We start from the raw sequence: 20687 nt of genomic DNA on the forward strand, positions 1-20687 counted from the left end.
GGCCTCGTGGAAGAGCGCCCGCCTCGGCTGCGGGAGGTTGTGGGTTCGATTCCCACCGCCGCCGGGCACCCACTGGTTCAAATGGGTACAAGCGTACCCCGGTCTGGCGTTCGGCTTTCTTCAGGGGTGATACGCTTGGGAAGGAGCCTGCGCCCTGAATTCCTGTCGAAACCCTCGTGAGGAACCCTCGTGAGAAAAACCGGTGGGTTCCCGGCGGCACCGGGATTTGAACTCGGTACCTCCCGCATACGAGGCGGATGCTCTACCGCTAGGCCATCGCTGCGGTGATGGCCTAGCACTAGCACTCTACCGCTAGGCCACCGCAGCGATGGCCTAGAGGTAGAGCATCCGCCTCGTATGCGGGAGGTACCGAGCTCAAATCCCGGTGCCGCCGGGAACCCACCGGTTTTTCTAATGGGTAGAGATGTCCCCTGGCCTGGTGCTCGGCTGTCGTGGGGGCTCACATCTCGAAAGAGGGCCCAATAGAGGTGTCAGCTCTTGTCTCTGGGCGCCTCTTGTCCAACCACAGACGGCCTTGTAGACGAGCATCCGCCGCGGCTGTGGGAGGCAAGTGCTGCCGCCGGGTACCTACCGGTAAAATGGGTACAAGCGCGCTCCCGGCCTGGTGCTCGGCCATTATGGGACCTCAACGCTTGGAAAGAGGTGTTTGACCTCAACCCGAAGGCGCCCCCACCTCAATAGGTGCTTGGGGCGCCACATGGGAAATGACCGCCATGGGAGCGGCCCAGACATCACTTTTTGTCCGTGCTCACGTTGGTTTCGACGGAAATTCAGGGCGCAGGCTCCTTTCCCAAGCGCATCACCCCAGAAGAAAGCCGAACGCCAGGCCGGGGCACGCTTGTACCCATTTGAACCAGTGGGTGCCCGGCGGCGGTGGGAATCGAACCCATAGCCTCCCGCAGCCGAAAGAATTACTCAAACAACCACCAAGATAATCTGAAAATAAAGGGGAAGCGGAATGGCAGCAATAATGAAACACAGAGCACTGTGGGGCCAAAATAAGTATGAGGTGGTGCGTGGAATCTGGAAAGGAGTAATGGTGCCAGCGCTAACATTCGCAAATGCCATTATATGCTTAAAATCTGATATATTGGCGGGTTTGGAAGTTAACCAAAGATGAGTAGGCCGGTTGGCCTTGGGAGCCCACGGTAATATCACAAATGAGGCAGTGCAGGGTGACATGGGTTGGGCCTCTTTTGAAGTCAGAGAAGCACAGAGCAAAATTAGTTTTGAAGAAAGGCTCAGGAACATGGATGAAAATAAATGGGTGGCTAAAGTGCACAAGTATCTCTACATGAAAAGCGTGGACACAAAATGGAGGAAGAGGTCAAGGAAGTTGGCAACCAAGTACAGGATAGTCGAAACTGCAAATAGACAACCAGGAGTCATCAGAAAGAAAGTGAGAGAAATAGAGACCGTGAATTGGATGCAAAGAATGGAAACAAAAAGGACAGTGGAGATTTACAAGAATGAGAAGAAAGAAATTAGAAGGGAAAATCTGTACGATAACACAAAGGGCAGTGCCTTGCTATTTGAGGCTCGACCCGGTTGCCTAAGGACGAAAACATATCGGAACAAATATTCGGAACTAGATGAGACATGTGCATGTTGCAGTAAAGATCCAGAAACCACTCAGCACATCCTGATGGAATGCGACGGGATCCACCCAGCGAGAACCGTAGGTAACGTGCAACTCCCGGAAGCGCTTGGTTTCAAAGTGGAAGGAAACATAAACAGATCAGCCGTAGAAATCAGCAAGAGACGATTGGAGTACTGGTGGAAAAAAAGCAGGGAAAATATGGATACGACCTGATCTCTTAAAATCATAGGCAGCGGCACAAGGTAAATTTTTGAAAAAGAAAAATAATAATGAGAGATGTACAAAAATGCTAGATAAAGAACATGTATAGTATACCTGATTAAATCAAGCAGACTAGGTGACTATTTGTCGCCGCCCCGTTTCAAAGGGGATGCCAATAAATCATCATCGTCATCAGCGGCACGCGGCGACAACGTGGAGAAAAAAGAAAGCTGCAGTTGCCGGGAAGCATGACAAGCAGTCAGGGATCTTTCAATGTTATCGCGTTCCACTCTTTAGCGAAGCTTAAGCGTCCTCCAAATTTTGTTTCACCGTGTTGGCATAAAGGATGCCTACATTTGCTTGCGTGACTGATTATGTCGGACTTCAAGCCTAGTGTTTTGCACGATGACTACTCTATAGGGGGCTCCAGCTGCTGTTAGCAAAGCTGGAATATGGCAGCGCACATTGAAATAAGGCGTAACAGGTTGAACAAGTACTCTGTACTGCAACTGTCCCCTGTGTTTGTTCACTCTGTTAGGTCCTTGTTTCGAAGTGCGGTGCCATAATCCATCATGATTAACCAACTAGCACACCAGTACGTCTTCAGTTAAAAAATGTGTTCGACGAAAAGAAAAAAAGATTTAAGAAACACTGTGTAAGATTCAGTTTTAACACCTCGGTGTCCTGATGACCGAACGCCGTAGGTCTTATAATCGTATCTTGTATCCGTGTCTTTTATTCTTTTTTTTTTCTTAGACAGCTTGGCTTACGTTAGCTAGACATTAGCTAGGCTATCTGAAACTAGGCTGTTTGTGTGGTTCAACATTTTGTTGCAGTGCGCTTTTTTTAAACAAGAGGAAATAAGAACCTCATAGCGTCAGACATTTGAATGACGCCCAGAAATACTTGCAGGTTGTCTTTTGTCTTCCGGACTGTCGTTTGTGTGATAGTACCCTTGACTGCTATTTCACCTTGGTATAACAACTCTCTGCGCTGCGTGCTATCACCAAAGTGTGGATTCAGTTTCTGGACGCTTAGCACGTTCGTTAATTTTTTTTTCGTTTGTTTACACGGCTGCCATGCCCACCATAGGACTCATCGTCATGCTTACGGTACCTATTTTGTTTGCGAACCTCGCCTTTCCCACTCAATGAGCTGCTCCTTACGCCTGCCTTATTCGGGTTTAGAACTTACCTTCTCACCGACTTCAGTGTCGTCGCCCGCTGGTAAGACCGCCAGGTCTGGCTCCAGGGCGCTCGCCTCCACCACCTGGTTGTAGCGGGCCTTGTCGTATTCGTGGCCGAAGAGGATGTTGTTTTTGACGCTGTCATTCTGGATCCACGCCTGCTGAGGTGAGTAGGCTATGGAACCCTGGGAGGACGGAACCAGTGCCAACGTACTGACGTTTGCACGGTATTGCATCTAGATGACTTTGCCTCGCGACCAGGTACGAATAAAACTTAAAAAAGCTCGTATCACCAGTTTTTCCTGACGCCATTTGCGCGCGGTGCGAAACCGTATTAGAGAGACAAACCGCATGACCAAATATTCCACATTCAGTAATTTAAAGTGGGTGTAACACTTCATACAGCATCCCACATGAACGTATGGCCTCAAATTGTGATACATAAGATTTGTGGAGATTATTGGCTCTTTCTAGACGTTAGGGCTAGCCAAAGACGGAACCCGTGGAAACTAACACTGCCTTGATAGCTATCCAACGAATGAAGCCAAGTCACTTCTAGCAAGAAAGGAAGCTTCAATAATGCCACTAATATGTAGCAATTAACACACGGGAATTATGTCCAGGTTGTCAAAGAGAAAGAGCGTTAGTACGACCAACATAATTATTAGCCAATTTAAGTCCACTGCAGGATGCACACCTCTCCTAGCTATCTCTGGTTAGCCCGATCCTGCTTCTGCTTACGCCATCGCCTACCTTTAAACACCCTGAAGTCATCACTTCATGTTATTCTAAGTCAATACCTACTGCATATCCCTTGCCTTTTCACACATTCCCTCACTCAATTAGACTAGCGGTTATCAGTTCTGGACGTTACATAACCTACACAAGTCAATCTCTTCATACTGTAATCTTAACGCAGAGTATGCAAGGCCGCTTCTAGCTTAATCGGCACTATATTAGGCTTTCCAAAGTAGAAGTTTCCAAACCACCTTGATAGGTTTGTAGAAAGTGTTCAAATATCAATTATAGCGACTCGTAACCCGATCAATCAAGGCACGTTTTTTAACACCGAAAACACGAGGACGCCATCCGGCCCTGCAGTCACTCAGGCTAGGTGATTCCCTAGCACAGAGAAACGTCATCCGACATTAAGATATATTCGTTATATCTAATATTTGTTATAAGCATACAATTTGTTGCCTCCTGTGGTCAGCGATAAACATTTTAGGTTTACCTTTTTGTAATCGACAATTTGCTTCATTCTTGTTCGTTGTGTCAAGGTTCGACTGTAATTGTGGCGAATGTTGTGCTTACGCAGAGAGTGACAGATCCGTTGAGCTTCACCATGTCTCCGAGGCAGGCAGCAAGTAACGACGACTTGCCCGATCCGACCGAACCCACGATGGCGACGAGTGACCCTTTGGGCACGCTCACAGTGATGTTTTTCAGTGTTGCTGAGCTACCTCGAGACCAGGCGAACGAGGCGTCTTTCACCTTCACGGCCTCTTCTGCAAGCGGATGCAAAAACAGAAGAAAAATCCTGCAGATCCCATGTACAGTTGGAATCGATGTTCTTCGAAACATTTTGCAGCTACCTGGCCATCTAGGATTTTATGGGGTTCCGCAAAGCGATATCACGTGGACCAGCGTGTTTGTGTAAATAGTCTAGTTATGTCTGTGGGTCGGGAGCTTACGTGATTGTGACAACGGCAGCTCGATGGTGACCACGTTGAAGGCGATCCTGTGGCGGCAACGCCACAGGATCGGTTTCTAAGAAAGACTTTGTGTTTTATAAACACGTTACTACAGAGATCGAAACAATATATTTGTGCCCGTGTTCGTTGGCAATATTTCTAATAAGCTGCGTTACACAGGCGACAGGTAAACAAAAATCACAGGCCGAACGCTACATCTGCAACTACTCACTCGCCGTCCAGTGCGCGTCCTATGATTTTTTTCTAGGTCTTTTCCGTGTCTATCGTTACCCTGTTTCACCCGAACAAGTATACACTGTCATCAATAACATGAAAGACACGAGAGGACGGCTTTCACTCTGTTCACATGAAATTATTAACCCATTTAATGCGTGAGACGTTTTCACACATCATCAACCTAATAGTTGAAACGGCCCTTGTCCCGCTTACATTAGAAAGAGCCAAGCCAATTCCTATTTTTAAGAAAGGCGTTAAATGCCTCCCCTCAAACTATCGTCACATTTCCATACTTTTCTTCTTCTGCAAACATATCGAAGAAACTATGGTTACTTGTTTGACTGATTATTTGACAAAATGTAACATTCTTTTTTCAAAACAATTTGGTTTTCGACCAGGGTCTTCAACTGCGCTAGCATTAATATCTTTAACAGACGACATTAAAACTGCAATAGACGTTGGTAGTGTTGTTGCTGTGTTATTCATCGACCTTTCAAAGGCTTTCGATTCATAGTTCACAGTATTTGTTTCAGAGGTTTGAGAGGTTAGAATCTTATGGAGAAGATAACAGCCACTTTAGCATACGTTAAAGAATATGAAGGCAAATGTCCTGCGCGCTCACGAGACATTCATTAAATTACTTGACATTCTCATTCGAATGCCTTGTTACTTCCTATTACTTGTTTTCTTCCGCCAAAGGTCGTGGGTTCGAGTGCCTTAATTAACTATATCTTAATAATTGTCCCTTAATTAACGTCGCCTTATTTAACACCAAGTGTCGTGGGTTCGACTCGAATGAAAGGTCGAGGCTTTGACTCCCACGAAAGGTCGTGGTTCGAGTGCCCTAATTAACTCTCTCTTGATTAACTGTGCCTTAATTGCCACCAACGGTTGGGGGTTCGACCGTCAGTGGTGCAACCACCAATTTCGGTGCGATTAATTGTGGTGCCATGGAATTTTTGTGCCCTAATGCCGGACGGTCAATTTTTTACCCATGAGTCAACTAAGGCTTTCGCATAATAACCAGCCCAGCTTTAACTTTACTCCGCGGTTAACTACGTGATAAAGAACAATCGGTACACATATCTGGTGCTTATCATTACCTAAAATGGCTAATATCAGTGTACCGCAAGGCTGTATTCTTGATCCTCCCTTATTCTTAGCCTTTATAAATGACCTGTTCTTGTGCCCAAGGTCATCTAACTGCATACTCTATTCTGACGACACTACAATACTAAGTGCAGGTAAATGTATAGACTTACTGTTATACAAAATTAATACACGCGACCAATGTATTGAACTGCTGCCGGAGTAATGGTCGAAGTACTAACACTAAGAAGTCTAATTTTATTATAATTTCCTCACGCAATAAGTACATTACTGGCACTCTATTTATTGATATTGCTTATGACATAATATTTGCCCCTGACAATCTACCTTCCTGGGGGTAAAATAGGATAAGTATCTAAAATTTACTGTGCATATGTATTCACTAATGAAGAAATCGTCATACGGCATTGTAATTATTTTAAAGGCCAAGTCATACTTTGGTATTAAAACCCTGCTATCAATTTATTACGCATTTCTTCACAGTAATTTCAATTGCTACATCTCCACATGTGGTAACACTTGCCCCACACATTTGTCCTCAGTGCAGCACATTCCAAATTAGGCTACACGAATCATCACAATTAGCAATCCTACAGCTAATGCTTCCTTCTTGCTTTGTGATCACAGCATACTACCACTGGATAAATTAAACAAAGTACTCCCCCGGCATTTTATTTTACAAATTCGTCAATTGAAAACTCCACTTAGCCCTGAACAAACCAGATAACTGCCCACACGTCGCTTTTGCAAGATTCGTTTCACAAAATAACTATTTATTGCCTAAACCTAGAACAAATTAACGAAAATTCACCACAAGTTAGCCTCAACTACACTATGGGATACCCCTTAGCCACTAACGTTAAAGAATAATCTGCCATTATTTCATATAAATTCGAGTAGCGCGCGTTCTTGCACATCGTATAAATTTGACTTAGTATATATTTTTATGTATCTTTTTCTTTTCTTTATTTTCTTTCATACCTATGTTTGATTGTTTATTATGTTTTATGCTCGTACTTTAATCACGTGTATTCAAGTTGCCATTTGCCGTAATAACAATTCTTATTTTATTGTTTGCAAATATTCACAGAAGGTCTCCCTCTTATAGTCTTTCACTATGAGACCTATGTACTTATATTATGTGCAATAAAACCTTTGATTCTGATTCTCAGCTCTCGTACAACGTTGTATAACTGATACAACTATATCTTGTACCAACGTCGTATAGTACGAATAACAAACCAGTCCAGTTTTCCTGTTTAATTACGTTTTCCTAATTAATTCGCGTCTCCCATCCACGTCACTGCGTCCGCTGCTCAATCTTGGCGAAAGCCGTTAACGTATCTAGGCCCAGACCACGACTCGTGACACATTCCGGTGTAATTGTATTCTGAAATGTAGCATACAGGACCTTGAGCGTTAAACTATCAGTAGTTTTCATGAAAAGGCTATGCTACCTACGCAAACGCTGCTTTTACAGGCGGTTTTTCCACTTTGGTGCGGATATATTTTGTGGAGATGTCAACAAATACATGACAAAAATATCTTCTATACCTCTGAATTTCATGAAAATGGGGTATGTTTATATGAGGAACTTGAAGACAGTAATATATGACGACAACCTTCTTTCTTTTTTTTTTGCTTGCCTTGCTCGCTGGCTTGTTTGTGTGTGTATTTATTTATTTATTTATTTATTTATTTATTTATTTATTTATTTATTATTTATTTATTTATTTATTTATTTATTTATTTATTTATTTATTTATTTATTCGTTCATTTATCAGTTTACGTGAAAATACTGCAGGCCAGGAATTGGTCCAGACAGGAGGGGTTACATCACACAAGATTATAAGTGATTCAAACAGAAACATCAACAGTTGCAAACATGTCCGCTCAGCAACGTATGAAGACACAGGTGACACATCTTAAACGATTGTGTTCAGGGATAGTCCTCATCGAAATTTGTGCTCGATTCAGTAATTTAGCATTCTGGGGCCGGGGTCCCAACACAAATATTGCGCCAGTCTATAGGCCAGGGAGGGCTTATAACAGCTGTGATCTTGCTCTCGGCAGGAAAAAACAAGATTGGTTTCACCCTTTCCCGCGCAATCAGCTGCGACACGCCGGGATACATCTTCGAACACAGGCTTTTGAGTCTAAAGCAAGATTAGCCTATTGAGTGTTAAGTTTGATTAAGAACATCTCAGAACACAAACACATTGAAGTGTCAAATGATTTGATTATTTTTCTGCTGCCGATTATATTCAGGTCCATAATATAAACACATGCCACAGTCACAGATAGCAAATACAAAACAGCAGAACCAACGTAATCTTCTTCTTTAAACAATTGTCGCACAGACATAGACACCTACATTGAATAAAATATTCAATCAATTTATTAAACTTAGACAGGAAGAAGATAAGGTTTGGAAACGTTGCCAAAATAAAACTACAGAGTGCAAAATGTTTTGTCAATGACAATCGCTGTAACTTTCACTATTATCTCGCGAGTGACGGACATGACGGACATCCATTGTGTCTTACGCATTTGTTAAGATTTAACATTTCTTCAGCACTTTCGCGCCAGGCATTAGACATCGTCAGCGAGCCGGCTCTTCGCTTTCAAAAGGCAAAAGCTTCTCAAGCAAGCCACTATATAAAGACAGACTCCAATTATGAAGAAAAGAATACCTGAACTGGGGTCTGTCTGCACCGCCATCGGATCCAGGTCATCCGAGCGCAGGTAGTCATTGATACGGCCAAGGGAAACCATGAACTAAAAGAAGCAAGAAAATTTATTGCGAGGGCGTTCGTCGAGAAAAATACGTAGAGGATTTTGGTCGCAGCAGCGCGGCAAAGACTGTGAAATAAGCCGGTGGCGTTGGCCTTGTGCGGTATCTTTTTTGCAACAGATATTGCCATTGATGTGACACAAGCAACTTTTCATGCCAAAACACAGCTGCTTCCATTGTGTCTACAGGTTCTCGACTTTCACAATAATGCTATATGCCACTTTCAACGCACGAATACCATCCTGGGATGCAAGAAAGGACTACAGGCGACATAATACTTTTTATAGCCAGTTCTTATTGTCATGCAGTGTTTTACAAATCTGAAAAATTTATTGTTTGGTCAAATGGCACAGGCGGGTATGCGTGTTTACTGTAACAACACGACACTTGGGAGTATAACGCAAATATTGATCCAGTGACACGATAGCAATATGCGACATACCACGACAGATACTTGTGTCGTTAGGATATGAAACTTCACCTCTTCTTGGTTTGACTGTCACAACCCACTCAAAAAGCACAATAGTTAGTTATTCAGCTTTAACCAACTACTGCCCTAATTTAAAACGTAGTGCAGCCGTCGTCATGAACGACATTTCTGTAACGGGATTCGTCATCTTCTTAGGGCCACATTGTATATATATATATATATACATTAGACCTCTGTTGTGAGCCTGGCGTTTTTCTTGTCAAGACTGGTTTCACTGTAAGGACCAAATACTTTGTCCTTGCGAAATCGTCGTGCACTAGAACCTTTTTACACTAAAGTGAACGGACCAGAAAAAACAATGGTCACTGTATGACTATTTTTATAGCCGTAGTTCACCATTCTACTCCTGCGGTCGCTGTGTATGGCGCGGCTGAGCGCGGCCGCGCGGGCCATATATCTTGAAAGTGATCTGCGATGGGTATACAGTAAAACGCGCCGAGGGCTGATAGCTTCCTGTGCATAGTATTCTCGTCGCTTAGTTTGTATTGATTTGAAAAGCTGCACGAAGGTCAATTAGCTGGCAGCTGCTCCTGTCGCTCTTCCTTACGACAACGTTTTGACAGCCAATTTTTGCGGTCATCGAGTGAAACGTGTTCATGATTGCCTGTGCGCGCGTGACACCATGTTTGTTAATTTAGTTGAGAAGCGAACGTTTACAAGCTTATACGGCCTATAAAACTACTATCCTTAGTTCGTATAGCTGTCTAATAATTTTCTATTGCAATCAAAGCTTCAACTTTCCGGCAGAACTGCGATTTTTTTTCTAAGTGCAGTTGGTGAATTTTCGTTCAAAAGGACCGAAAATCCAGACATACACGTCCTCCGCGTAGTATCTTAGAGGTGCTCATCATCTTTATCATCGTCATCATCAGCCGATTTTTATGCCCAGTCCCAGACATCTTCAATTGCCCCTGTCTTGCGCTAGCCGATTCCAACTTGTTGGAAATTTCCTAATTTCATCACCTAATTTTCTGCCCTCATCGAATGCGCTTTCCCTCCCTTGGTATCCATTCTGTAACTGTAATGGTCCACCGGTTATCTGGCCTACGCATTACATGATGGATCTCTATAAACCCAGCCAACACAAGCAGTCTGATAAATACAACCCTGTCAAATACGAGTCTACTAGTCAGAACTTTGGCTCCAGCCTCTTCTTGTCCACTGGTAATTAGCTCCAGTCTATATTTCCCTGTGGCCCATTTGTACTGTTTCCGAACAAGGCAGATGTTCGCAGGTGGATTAACGCTGGAAACGATTAACAATGGTTGAACTAGAGGTGTCTGGGCAGCCAACGTTTCGCCAAAGAGACTTGTCTTGGTCAAGGCTTATGCTGACCTGAAGAAGACAAATCTCTTTCATCATATGCTCATTGCCTAATTTCTTTAAGACGTGTTTCTCAGGGATATTACATGAGCAGCGGGTTACAATATGGCCACGTGATGACAGTAAGTAAGTAAGGTTATCAGCTACAATCTTCAGGAACCTTTATGGAGGGGTGAAAGAAACGATTTGGCGACAAAGGCCCTTACGTTCTGAAACGTTGTCAAAACGGTGTCTCCACAGACATATTTTGTTCAACAACAGATTATCAGTTTGTAATGTTTATGTTTCAACAGGGATAGGAGATCTTTATCCTAGGATTCGAGCTTTCTTCCATCAAGGCTTTCTTCTGTATGCGGCTGATTAAGCTTGCGGTACAATTGTTTTAATTCTTGTTCTACTGTGTTTCTATATTTGCTGCCTAACTTGTAGTTATAGTTTTGTATATTTTACTGTAGTTGCCATAATTAACTTTACTTTTTCAGGTATATCATGCACATGAGGTCCCAATTCTGTCTACGACTCCGGGACCACCCCCTGTATGTTGGATATTGCAATAACATTGTATAATAATACTAATATTTGATTCTTATTCTCAAGGTGTTGCAACAGATTCAGCACATCTCTACTTCGACCTCCTCACCATGGCACTGCTAGAGACGATGCCTGGTAGCAGGCCCAACGGCACTCTTAGAGTGTTGAACAATGTCAACGACACGAACGCCTTGTTCGCGTCCAGTATATTCCGGCTGTCCACTGTAATGTACACGCCGAAGCTCACCAGTGCCACCTGTTGACGGAAAGAAAGAAAATGGCATTCCTGTTTTTGTTTTGTTTTTTCGAAGGAGGGATGCATCACAAGATTCTTGTAATAAAATACTCGATTGCACTGTGCGAAAAGTGCTCCCTTTGGGGGGTATCTTGCCCTCAGCCAATATTCGTCATGCATCTTGCATGTCTCACCTTGGTTTGCGTGCCTCGACTCTGCGTGCTCGGTACTTTCGGGTTTAATGGCATGTGCGCATGGACGTGACGTCACGTACGTGTCAGCTTGACAGCGGAGCAGAGCGCAAAAAAGATTTAAAGACAGGGAACGCTGACAAGACGGGTGTTTACTTGGTTCTGGAATAATGACACAGCGCTAGGCCGCCTCCAGACTTTGTTCCATTTAGCCTTAACTGAAGCACTTAAACTGAAATTACTCTTCAACCCATTTGAGAGCGGTGAGCACGACAGACGTCAAGGTGCCCGCTAAGCAGCTGTGCATGCGCTCTTAACCACATCCAGAAGGGACTCTGCAGGCGCAGGGGTACCTGCACGTGGTGAGATTGGTTTATCCGTAGATTTTCCTAGCTGACCAATTTATTAGGGAGCAATTAGGGAACACTGGAGGACTTTCTTCGCGCCATCGGCACACCGCCGTGTTGTCTCGGGTGCGTCGGTGCATGTGTGACCCGTGCGCTCAGTGTTAAAGGTCGGGGGATCTGCTGAATTTCGTGGACGCAGCATATTGAAAGTGAAAAGTGAGCGGCAGCCAGGAATGTTAACTTTGCGACGAGCATGCATATATAGCGGATGTTTCAGTGGACATTTTCAAAAATGTGTAAAGGTTGCCTGTGCCAGATAGCACCATTCCACTTCATGAGCTGGTTTACTCGAAGAGGCGGACATTAATCACACAAAAACATGAAATGCATAATCGACTAATTAACAAAAAACTCACTAATTAGGTTTTTAAATATTTACCTTATGGCCCAATTGCAATTTACAAATTCTAGCCATGAAGTTCGTAAGGCGGATCCACTTGGAAAGAATTCTCAGGATGACACCATTACAGATATTAATTCCCGAACTTTGTGGAGTAATGCATTGGCGTTCCAGTTACTTTTGTGTTTCAATGCATGAAACAACGTTTTGTTAATAAATTAACTGGAACGCCAATGCATTCATTCTATATTTTCTATCATTGTCAACTCCTTCGTCGTTCGGGCAAAACCATGACATTTATTTTCTAGTACACCGACCCGTCAGGACAGCGCGCTGTCTAAAGTATTGCCATTTTAACCGTGCACGCCCCCAAGAAACTACCGGCCGAAACTCCACGTTATTTTTTAATCACCTGGCAAGCAGCCGCCGTTTTCATATTGTGTATACAAAAAAGAAAGGGAGTCGCCTAAACAGGACCACCGAGTCCAACAAAATGCATCGAATTAACCACTCATGCTCCAGGCGTCCGGCTTACGAGAAACGGTGCGCACGCGAAGGTAAAAATGGTCGCCACGTTGAGGTAGGCCTGCTTCCTCAGATACACGAGCTCCTTGTTGCGAAGATCCTGCACACGTTTCTGGAATGCGGTCTCCCAAGCGTACAGCTTCAGCACCTTGATGCCTGCCAGCATTTCACTCAGCAGCTTGATCCGCCGGTCCTTTTGTTTCATGACACTGAACTGCAAAGAAAGAAAGTCTCCTGCGTCAGCGTTACCAGCTCTGCAAAGCTCAACACTGCTATACGAAATATTGCGCAAAAGTATGACACATGTGTATGCTAACCTTTGACCGGATAGCCTAACAATCGCATTACAATTTTTTTTTCCTTTTAGGCAGTTCGTCAGTGACGAGCGCAACACTCTGCCTCCGTAAACACCCGGACCGGCTAATAGGAAACGACGGCGGATAAGAATGGAACAGAATCGATCAAAATTTATCGTTACATCATAGCGGTCATTGTTGCCTTGAGATGTCCCACTACACTGGACTGCAGAACACTTTCAGTAAGCGCTGCAATTATGATGCACCCCGTTTTACTTTGCAACAACACTTCTTGCCTTTTCTTATAGGCACGGAACGTGTATTGTGCAAGCGTATATTACCAAATGGTTTTCACTTTTACGGACGTACTGAAGATGGTCAAATCCTTAGTGCATAAAATGTTCTATTCGACACGTTCATTGTCGAGAGAGGTAGTACCGCGAGTCTCACAAGAACTCATCACAATTTGAGTATCCCAACTCCCGTTAATTAAACAAAAATATACTATCGGTATTGCCGAACAAATCAGCATGTTAAGTTCAGTCTTGTACCTGCCCTTCACGGTATGCGCAACATTTGGTTATTGAAAAATCATGAGCCATTCCACTCTGTGAAAATGGATCACCAGGAAGCTGTTTAGGACACGACACAGAGGTGACACAGAATGGGGAGGTAACGTATAGTCCGGACTCCCGAGGTGCAACGCGCCTACGAAGAGAGACGGCAGGAATAGAGACGCGAATTCAATCGTGACCAGGAGAGCGTCCTACAAGCACCCCCCCCCCCCTCCCATTAGGACGAGACAAGTGAAATTCAAAATGAAGAACGGCAGCTTGTCTTATAGACACGTACGACGGTGCCACCGCGCCGCGAGAGCGGCAGAAAACTAAGCACGCAAGCGCTACATGTGCCGGAGCCCACCACCCGGAGTCCACAGGCATATTGCCTTTGTGTTTGGACCCTTTGCGCACTATTACCAGTACCGACCCACATTTTTGCACAAGCACACGAAAAACGTATGGAAGCCTAGCCATAAACAGCTTCGCTGTAAAGTAGCAGTTTCGCTAAAAGGCGAAGCATGGGTTGCGATAGCAAATTAGTAGACAGCTTTACGAAGTAAGGATATTAGTTTTACTAGCCGTCTACACTTGCAAACATTCGCTTACTAAATTTAAGAAGCACGGTGTCACGCGCGCACAGGTAAACATGAGCACACCTCGCTCGATAACCGCGGATACTCGCTGTCAAAATGCGGCAGTCCGGAAGCATGGCAGCAGCAGCGAGCGAATTGATCTTCGTGCTGTCTCCCGCTTCAACGCGAACCGAACGTCGAACGAACAGCGCATACGAAGCTACCGGCACTGGGCGTACTTTGTGCACATCTCAGATCGCTTTGAAGACGAGGCCCGCGCTGGCACGCACTTTGTGCACGTCGCAGATCACTAGCTGTCAAGATACGGCACCGCGCGGCCGCAACATAAGCAGCAGTCCCCGGAGTAGGACCCCCCCCCCCCCCCCCCCGTGCCCCCCGCGCGACAGAAGGCGGAACGCTTCCGCCCCACCTTTCCCCCTTGCGTGCGCGAGATTGAGCCGCGATCGTCGGCTAGCCCTCGCGAGGTTTCACTCGCACATACAGCGTACGGCGAACGTTGTGGGAGAACAAGGGGAAGCAATTTGGCTTGCGGAGGCTACACGAAGGCAAGTGGATAGAGTGTCTATGGTGGCGGTGACCCTCGCCTCTTGAAATTATAGGTTCCCGGCACTTGAAATATTTCTATCTCGGCTATTAGTGAACCAACCTGAAAAATTATTGCGGTAAAACGCTCCCTAAAGGGCACGTAACAACTTCCAGCATATAACCAAAATTTGCTATGTGGCCTGATGAGGAACCCTTTAAGTGCGTTGCAGGTGAATAAAGAACGTGTGTCTCTTCACTGGGGAGGGGAGAGCTAGTCAAGCCATCTGACGCTTTCTGATGTTTGTCCCATCAAGGACTGAATAAAAATAAAATCATTACTGTTATTACTATAAGCACAACTACCAGAATTTGTTATAGAGCACAAAGCGTGTAGGCGGCAGCGGCAGAAGTGATGTCACCTGGTACTTGCGTATGTATGCGGTGACGCAGGCGTTGATTGGAAGCAGGCTGACCATGATAGCGAGGCTTCCCAAGGTAGCCACGCCCAGCTGCTGCCACAGTAGGTACGTGGCCAGCGCCACCTGGATCGGCGTTGTCCACAGGTGGTTGAATACCTGCCACGGGAATTATTACAACTTTCAGCCATGAATAGAAGAGGGGCCGATGCATTTTAACAACGTTCCCGTAATGGGCAATTGACCATGCGTCAGACGAATTCCCAAGTAACAAAGAATTAGCACGGAATAGACCAAATCGAACCACTTCATTTCCAATGCAAACGTTGCTGATCCTCCAGGGAGAGAACTGTCACAAACAACTTCAGATGATCTGGTGATCGTAGGCCAGCAGCAATATAGTAGCACATAAAATTCGTGGGCCGCATCATTCATACGGGGAAGGATTACCAGCGTAGCTGTTTAGGTTGCATACATGGGCTGCTACGCTGACACAAGCACCGCCGCGGTCACCGCTCCTGCCATGCATCCGCCGCAACCGCTGCTGACATTTCATTGACACATGACATTTCAGTGGCAACGTGCTAATGGCGTGCGTCACAGCAGAGCAGTTATCGCAAAGCCCCACCAACGCGAATGCAAGGGGCGGTCCCATCTTGTCGAAAGGGTTGTAAGGAACGGAATCCGCGGGTAGCTAACGCCCAAAATAAAGATTCTCTCGTTATCCAGAGTGTCAAATATTAACAGGGATAAAAAGGGGATGTTTGAAAGGGAGCTATTGGGGAAGAAAAATATAAAATGCAAGAAAAGAGAAATTAATCATCACTTTCACTCAAGCACACTGACGCGAATACGCCCAGAAAGGATCCCACCGCCACATTATGAACCCACTTCCAGCTCATACAGTGTAGACGTGTATGCACACTTACAGCTTATACAACATGGCGATGGTCGCCTGAGTTCCATGACAAATTTCCTCCTAACAGTTTTTAACGCAAGAGCCTTAGGTGTCTACGCTGGCGGTGCCCTTGCAGTGACCTTGGCGAAACTGCGCCGTGACGAAAAATGGCCGACGCCGCAAAGAGTAACGCCGAAGAATGCTCGTATTGACCTCACATTTCTCGGGAAACTTTCTGTAAACTAAGTAACTTAGTGGAAAAGAAACATTGGTAAATTTCGGTCGGGGTGGGAATCGAACCCGGGCCTCCGCGGTGCTACACGAGCACGCTTCCATGAAGCCATGGCTGCTCTACAGTTGTAGCTTACTGAAGGTGTGCCTAGTGCGTGCCTGATTGCACACGTCACGTGGTCACAAAGACGCGCTCGTGCCACAGATCGCGTGTTCGTCGTCGCCTTCTTCCACAGCTGGCTCCGATGCCGCTGATCATGCCGGCATTCCCATACTGCCCCTCACGTTCGTGCCACTGCTCGCGCATTCGTCGTCATCTTCTTCCACAGCTGGCCGACTTTTTCACTTTCACGTTTTGCAAACGTCGATCACTTGCTTACGTCTTTTTTTTTTTCTATGGCAGCTATAGCCTTCTTGCATTGACAGCACAGATGCAGACCAGCGACTGATAAATATACGGGCATTTCACGTCAAGGAGCCGTAGCGACGGCAAGACGATGGTATCCAGATTCCCTTTGAGCATGTTTCGGTTCTCTGAGGCTTATGGTAGCCTCGGTACGCTAATTTCCTGGACTTCAACCCTGTTGGAACAAAGCTGCGGTAAGCAGGAACATAACCCGCGAATTCGCGCACAGGAATAAGGCGGCGCAGCTTTCAATGCATTCAATCAATGGAACATTCATAGTTGCATGAAAACAAAGGCAGTTTTTTTTTTGAGAGAAACCTTTTTTCTCTTTTTTTTTCTTTTGTCGTGAATGTCCCAAAAGGTTCAAAGGCGCACTGCGATGCTATTGATGCTAGTAACAAATACGGCGCGTACGTGCGTGGCGTACCTTCTTTCTGTGCGTACAAATTTACCAAAATCTGCTCTACAGGTGACGTTCCCCTCAGCTATGGCACGAGGCGCCACATGAGGTTTCAGATAAAAATGTTAATTCTCTTTTTCTACAGTTCACAACCCATAGGAAACGTATCGTTCAGTACGGAACAGCAACGCGACTTTTCGCGAATAAAATGACGTCATAAAACGAGGTTAAGTCAAAAATTATCCGCAATTTTGACATAACTCCTCTTACATTGTTCATACAGACCTGTTACCCAGTTCATTCGATTGTTATGTTGTTGTGGTCATGCTATCAAAGTTTGATCCTAATTCCTCCATTTGTCTTCATTTTGTCGTATAGATAGATCATCGCTGCTTCATTAGAAGTTTGCACAAAAGAGGAACAACGAACTGTGATCCGGGTTTTGTGGTCGGAATGTGTATCAGGGGCCGCAATCCATCAAGGACTTTCGGCACAATATGGGAACAGTGTCTGATGAATGGATTGAAAAATTCAAAAATGGTCGCACAAATGTTACGCATGACGAATGAGGCGGACGACCATCTACGGCCACAAATTATGATGCTTACCTAACTGATGCTTACCGTTTTATTGGAACGCACAAGGCCCAGTACTGGAACATTATCAGGAGAGTGGCACAACAATAAACAGTGCGTGTTGCAGTGAGATGCTTACTGACAGGCTAAAGTCTGCAATTCGAAGCAAACGCTGAGGACTACTGTCAGAAGGTGTTGTGTTGATGCACGACAATGCCAGTCCACATACTGCTGCCCACACTGCTGACATGCTCAGGAAGCTCAAGTTTGAAGCAATGGCTCATCCTCCGTATATTCCTGATCTTTCCCTTTCTGACCACCAGTTGTTAGGTCCACTCAAAGAGGCCGTCGATTACCCTCAGACCAAGAAGTTAAGGACGCGGTGTATGCGTGGCTCGCTGCTCAGTCAAAAACCTTAATTTCTGAGGGCATCAGGAAGCTGGTGCAAGGATGGACCAAGCGCGTTGAAAAGCAAGAGGACTATATTGAAAAATGACGTTAACACGAGTTTCCTATTTGTGTTGCAATAAAATTTATAGCTACATTGCGGATAATTTTTGACTTACCCTCGTATTTAGCCAAACCATAGTCCAAGATATGCTGCTCGATTCTGGGAGTTCGCCAATCGAAGCGTTCTTTGTTATCTTTCATTTGCCTTTCTTTACCGTGTAACCACCAGCATAAAACAAAACCGCAGAATGGAAGAAAGATACACATGAGAAGTTAGAAAGTCCGATAAATGCACTACGTAGAACAAGAACCTGAAAAATAGAACTCAAATTTATAAGTGTGGCTTTTTTATGGTATTGCATAACCCAGTGATCGTTATAAAAGGCAGATTGCACATTCCGTGATCAGTCATTTCTCAAGTGACGACGTTTACCTACTTGTATGTACTCCATGATCCGCTCAGTGTCGACCGCCATGAGGTTCACAATCTCTCCCGTGGTGAAGCGACCTTTCGCAGAGCTCGACAACTTGAGTGCCTGCAAATGTGGTGTTCAACGGCCCCTCACCAGGTCAGGCCATTTTCAGCTGACAAACGCAGTGCATACAATGCGCGCTAACGATCCCGTCTGCTAAGTATTACATCCCTACACACCGCGGAAAGAGCTTGAATTTCAAACCAAACGCCGTTCACCCTTCTCCTCGCGACCGCCGAGCTCCCAGCCCAGTCCCAGTCCCAGTCGAGGTATATCACGCAAGTGCACTTACGTACTACATGGCAGGGCTGCGACCTAGCTCATAGCAACACGTGACTTCAACAATTATTCAAGGCAACCTCGGCTGTTTGTTTCATGATCCTCTCTCCTTCTGGCAGAGTGAACTACTTGTAAAAGCGGCTGCTGCCAGGGAACGCCGATTGCTACCCTGAAAAAGACGAGTGCCATTGCCAAAACGGTGGCTCCTACCTTGAGGCTTCGCTTGTTCATTAACTACTGAACACTTATAGTAAAATGAGTCATACAACATTCGGCAAGAAGATCTTGCAATCGTCAACTATGTACGCGCTGACACAAGAGTTACCCTCCAACACGAATGCTTTTACAATGTTCCACAAAATGCGGGCCCTCATAGGATGGGCCGCAAAGGGACATTTCCCTCCTGACGTGTGCTGTCGGTTTATCACAAGGGGCAGTGCAAACCTTTCACACTATCACCCCTACCACCACTTCCCTCCTCTGCATCATTGTCAACATCCTATTCTATGGCCACTACAGGATGAAGGCCTCTTCATACGATATCCAGTTACCTCCGCTTTGTCTCAAGCGACCCTTATCTTATACCTGCAAATTTTCTCATTCTATTTCAGTGTGTGGTTTCCTACCGTGCCCCCACAGCCTCTTCCCCAGTGAAGCGCCTTTTTAACCTCCCTGCCTTTCCTCTCTTCTAGACCTATCTCTCTCTCTGAACTATGTTTCCGTTCTCTTGGCACCCATTCTGCCACTCCAATACAGTAAGACCTCGTTATCGCGAAGTTGGAGGTGAATTTTTAATTACTTTGTTATTTCCATTACTTAGTTATATTCATTACTTTCTTATATTGTTTATTGCATTTACTGCACTCTGAGTCGCTATTTCACTCACTTCGTTATATGCAATATTTCGTTATATTTCGTTTTGTTATAACAAGGTTTGGCTGCAGTCCACCGATTATCTGCCCTGCGCATTACGCGGCCCACTCAACTTAATGTATGTCTCTTAATTACAGCCAGAATATCGGCTACACCCGTTTTTACTCTAATTCTCACTACCGTCTTCTTGTCTCTTAACGTTACGCCTATCTATACTCGTTCCATCACTCGTTAAGCGGTCATTAACTTCCAAAACTTCTTTATTAACCTGCTAATATCGGCTCGGTATGTTAGTACCGGTAGAATGCATTGATTTTACTCATTATCTTTTTCTTATTTTTGAGATAGCGGTAATATGGCGGACATGAATTGGTAACGTCTGCCGTATGCGCTACCATATATTTTATTTTTATTTAAATTTGCTTTGGATTATTACGGTGATCTCATAATCCGGTGAGCCTGTGTCTCATTCGCCTATATACGTAATCTTGCACCTAAGGAACTTCTACCTAAGGGTTGCAAATGAGGCGGTAGCCCTGCTGCCCTGCTGTACTAGCACTCCAACGAGCATTTTTTTAAAGTCCAGCTAAAATATTGCTTCTCAGACAAAAGACGTCATTTCCCAAGAGTGACAGAAGTAGCGAAGCATTTTGAAGAACGAATGTTTCTAAAAATTAAATTCTGGAGTTTTAAGCGCTCAGACCACGATCCGATTATGAGGTACGCGATATTGTATACTGTTGACCACTGGACGTTTCTGCCTTCCCCCCCATCGAAATTTGATCTCCGTAGCCGGGGCCGAACCATAGCCTTTGAGCTCAGCCGC

At 45.0% G+C, this 20687-nt stretch overlaps 2 protein-coding genes across 2 annotated transcripts in view; both read right to left on the bottom strand.

Moving 5' to 3' along the window:
- LOC125939913 (multidrug resistance-associated protein 1-like) overlaps positions 1–20687 on the bottom strand; it is a 168776-nt gene that overhangs the window by 117441 nt on the left and 30648 nt on the right. The window lies entirely within an intron of this gene.
- LOC119463945 (multidrug resistance-associated protein 1-like) overlaps positions 1–20687 on the bottom strand; it is an 81223-nt gene that overhangs the window by 50641 nt on the left and 9895 nt on the right. Inside the window, 7 exon segments of the mRNA XM_049655835.1 lie at positions 3017–3193; positions 4323–4516; positions 8744–8828; positions 11298–11444; positions 12897–13100; positions 15280–15435; positions 18674–18772. Of these exon segments, the coding sequence (XP_049511792.1) occupies positions 3017–3193; positions 4323–4516; positions 8744–8828; positions 11298–11444; positions 12897–13100; positions 15280–15435; positions 18674–18772 (1062 nt within the window).

The sequence above is a fragment of the Dermacentor silvarum genome, chromosome 9, assembly GCF_013339745.2.
Source record: "Dermacentor silvarum isolate Dsil-2018 chromosome 9, BIME_Dsil_1.4, whole genome shotgun sequence".
NCBI lineage: Eukaryota > Metazoa > Arthropoda > Arachnida > Ixodida > Ixodidae > Dermacentor > Dermacentor silvarum.